This window comes from Telopea speciosissima, unplaced genomic scaffold (assembly GCF_018873765.1).
Source record: "Telopea speciosissima isolate NSW1024214 ecotype Mountain lineage unplaced genomic scaffold, Tspe_v1 Tspe_v1.0512, whole genome shotgun sequence".
Taxonomy (NCBI): domain Eukaryota; kingdom Viridiplantae; phylum Streptophyta; class Magnoliopsida; order Proteales; family Proteaceae; genus Telopea; species Telopea speciosissima.
Genome location: NW_025317848.1, coordinates 23403 through 25885, shown reverse-complemented (window position 1 = coordinate 25885; position 2483 = coordinate 23403). Strand labels below are relative to the sequence as shown.

The 2483-nt window shown below is 36.9% G+C and overlaps 1 protein-coding gene across 1 annotated transcript; it reads left to right on the top strand.

The window, feature by feature from the left end:
• Positions 1–1410: 1410 nt before the first annotated feature.
• Positions 1411–2098, top strand: LOC122648149 (probable sulfate transporter 3.3). Its single transcript, XM_043841400.1, has 3 exons — positions 1411–1661; positions 1749–1917; positions 2010–2098. The coding sequence occupies exons 1-3, from the start codon at positions 1488–1490 to the stop codon at positions 2096–2098; spliced, it is 432 nt and encodes a 143-aa protein (XP_043697335.1). The 5' UTR covers positions 1411–1487.
• Positions 2099–2483: the final 385 nt, after the last annotated feature.

Here is a 2483-nt window from a genome sequence, read left to right as displayed (position 1 = left end):
CGGGATGATTAGCAAACACCTTTCCTGATTCCTATGTTACAATTAATTTTCTAACCTCTCACCCTAGGTTTGCCAGAATTTATCCCAGATTTCTCTTGTTCTATTTTTTTCACTCTTGAAGAGTAAATGCTAATTTTAATGAATTTGATTGTTTCATTATCACTGACTGCTTTAAAGTTTGAACTTGTGAGCAAATTCTGAGTCTTGTTTATCATATTTCCTTCATTACTTGATGGGCTTTGCTCATCAGTTTTTCTGTAATAGTTTTAGCTTTCAATGTAGAAGAAAGTTATAGCCAAAATCCATTTTCGTATCCGTGTCCGTATCCGTTTAGCACTATCCGAATCTGCCCGAAAGCTAAACGGATGCGGATATGGATAGGCTATAGCTATTCGAAAAGCTATATTTACATGTAAACAGATAAAATATCTGATCCATATTCGTGTCCGTATCCGTTTAGCACTATCCGAATCCATCCGATAGCTAATCGGATGCGGATGCGGATATAGCACTATCCGAACCGAATCCGATCCGTTTACAGCCCTATTCTTTTCATCTAATTTAAGTTTCACCTTATGTGCATCTAACCAGCTCCCTCTAACATATCTCTTCTACATTATGGAAAATTTCATGGAAATGAAGAAAGAGATCTCTAGAACTGACAATTTGATTGAACAAACTGAAAAATTCCTATAAGGGAACACTTACTGGTCCTGGTATGAGCTGCTGGTAGCACTGAAAGTTTGAAGAACAGTTAGTCTCAGGTGAATTGGTTGTTTGAAGATTTTGCAAGTTTATGTAGCCTTGGCGAGGCTGTCATCCATGCCATTGTAGTTTGTTTTTAGTTTTCAAACATGAGGAATTATGAGTATTTGTAGTTTGCTTTTAGTTTTCAAGCATGAGGAATTTTTTTGCAACATTCCCTGTTAATCCTGACTATATCATGGCTCATCTGTAAATTGGTTGAGAGATTCAGAAATGATACATCAGTAGCTCAAAAGATGTTAAAGATTCATAATTTCTGTGTATTCATAATTTAATATCTAGTTCACTTGGGCAGCTAGAATGTGCTTGCTTGGTTGTGCAAAATGAAATGATACCATTCCAAGTGGCAAATCCAATGCAGCAGAACTCGAAGTAGGTGAGTTAAATTCAGTGGGCTATCTTGAACCATGGCACATTATCACCCCCTATTTGTTGACTGCCTTCAAGTTTTTCTCTTTTTGCTGTGAAATGTTGACCTTCAGGCAATGGTAATTTTAATTCTACTCTTTTATCTCTGAATTTAAATAGAGAATGGAAAAAGAAAGTTTAAGTTTCCAAGAAGTGTTTGATTTTTAGAATTATAAATTACCTATTATAGGTCTTTTTAAGTCATACCTTGTTCATTCTCTCAGATTTGCCATGGTTCATTTGATTTATTATATACATGCACTATACATAAGACTCTGCCTCTACAAATTCTAGCTTTGTCCCACCTCTTGTGTATGCTGTGTTTGGGCTCAAGGGACCTTGCTGTTGGCCCAGTATCCATTGCTTCTCTTATATTAGGGTCAATGCTTAGGCATGAAGTATCCCCTACCAAAGAACCTCTCCTATCAGCTGGCTTTCACTTCAACCTTCTTTGCTGGTCTTGTTCAAGCTTCTCTTGGAATTTTAAGGTAAAATTATAATCAACCTTCTTCTTCACTTTTTGGGGGTTTAAAAGGTTTGAAAGGTTATATAACTGGTTTGATTGATCTTTGCAGGCTTGGATTTATAATAGATTTCCTATCAAAGGCAACCCTTATTGGGTTCATGGTAGGTGCTGCAATAATAGTCTCCCTACAACAACAGAAAAGCCTTCTTGGCACCATTCATTCACCAAACAAATGGGTTTGGTTCCTGTTTTAAGCTGTCTTTCATACAACACAAGAGGTGATGATTTCTCTCTCTTAAAACCCACAAAAAAAAATCAACTTCTCTAATCTTCTTGTTTTTTTTTTGTTTCTTGGTGGCTTTTTGTGCAGTGGTCATGGCAAACCATAGTTCTGGGCTTCTGCTTCATTTTGCTACTTCTTGTGGCGAGACACGTAGTACATTATTGAAGCATACTTAAATAATCCTATTGGGCCATCACCTTACATTCTCACTCTCAACCCTTCCAAACACCCTTGTCATGTGTATCCCATTACACAAATCCATGTATGGAGATGATAAAGAGAGTCTGATGATTCAAGCTGTGGGTCTACAATGTGTAGATTGGTATACTTGATGTTTTTCTTGTTTGAGTACAGAGTAGCAAGGAATATTCTGATACAATAGAAGTACTTCAATGGTACCAATGGAATTATTAATACTGAAAGAAATATGGACAACCATTGAGGAATTCAAAAGCTTGGAGGTGGAAGTGGTGTTGGTCAAACAACGGTCCAGGGATCAAACCATGGTTCCCTAGGAAAACCAATATACAGAAAAATTAAGGTTTTGCACGCCCTGGATTA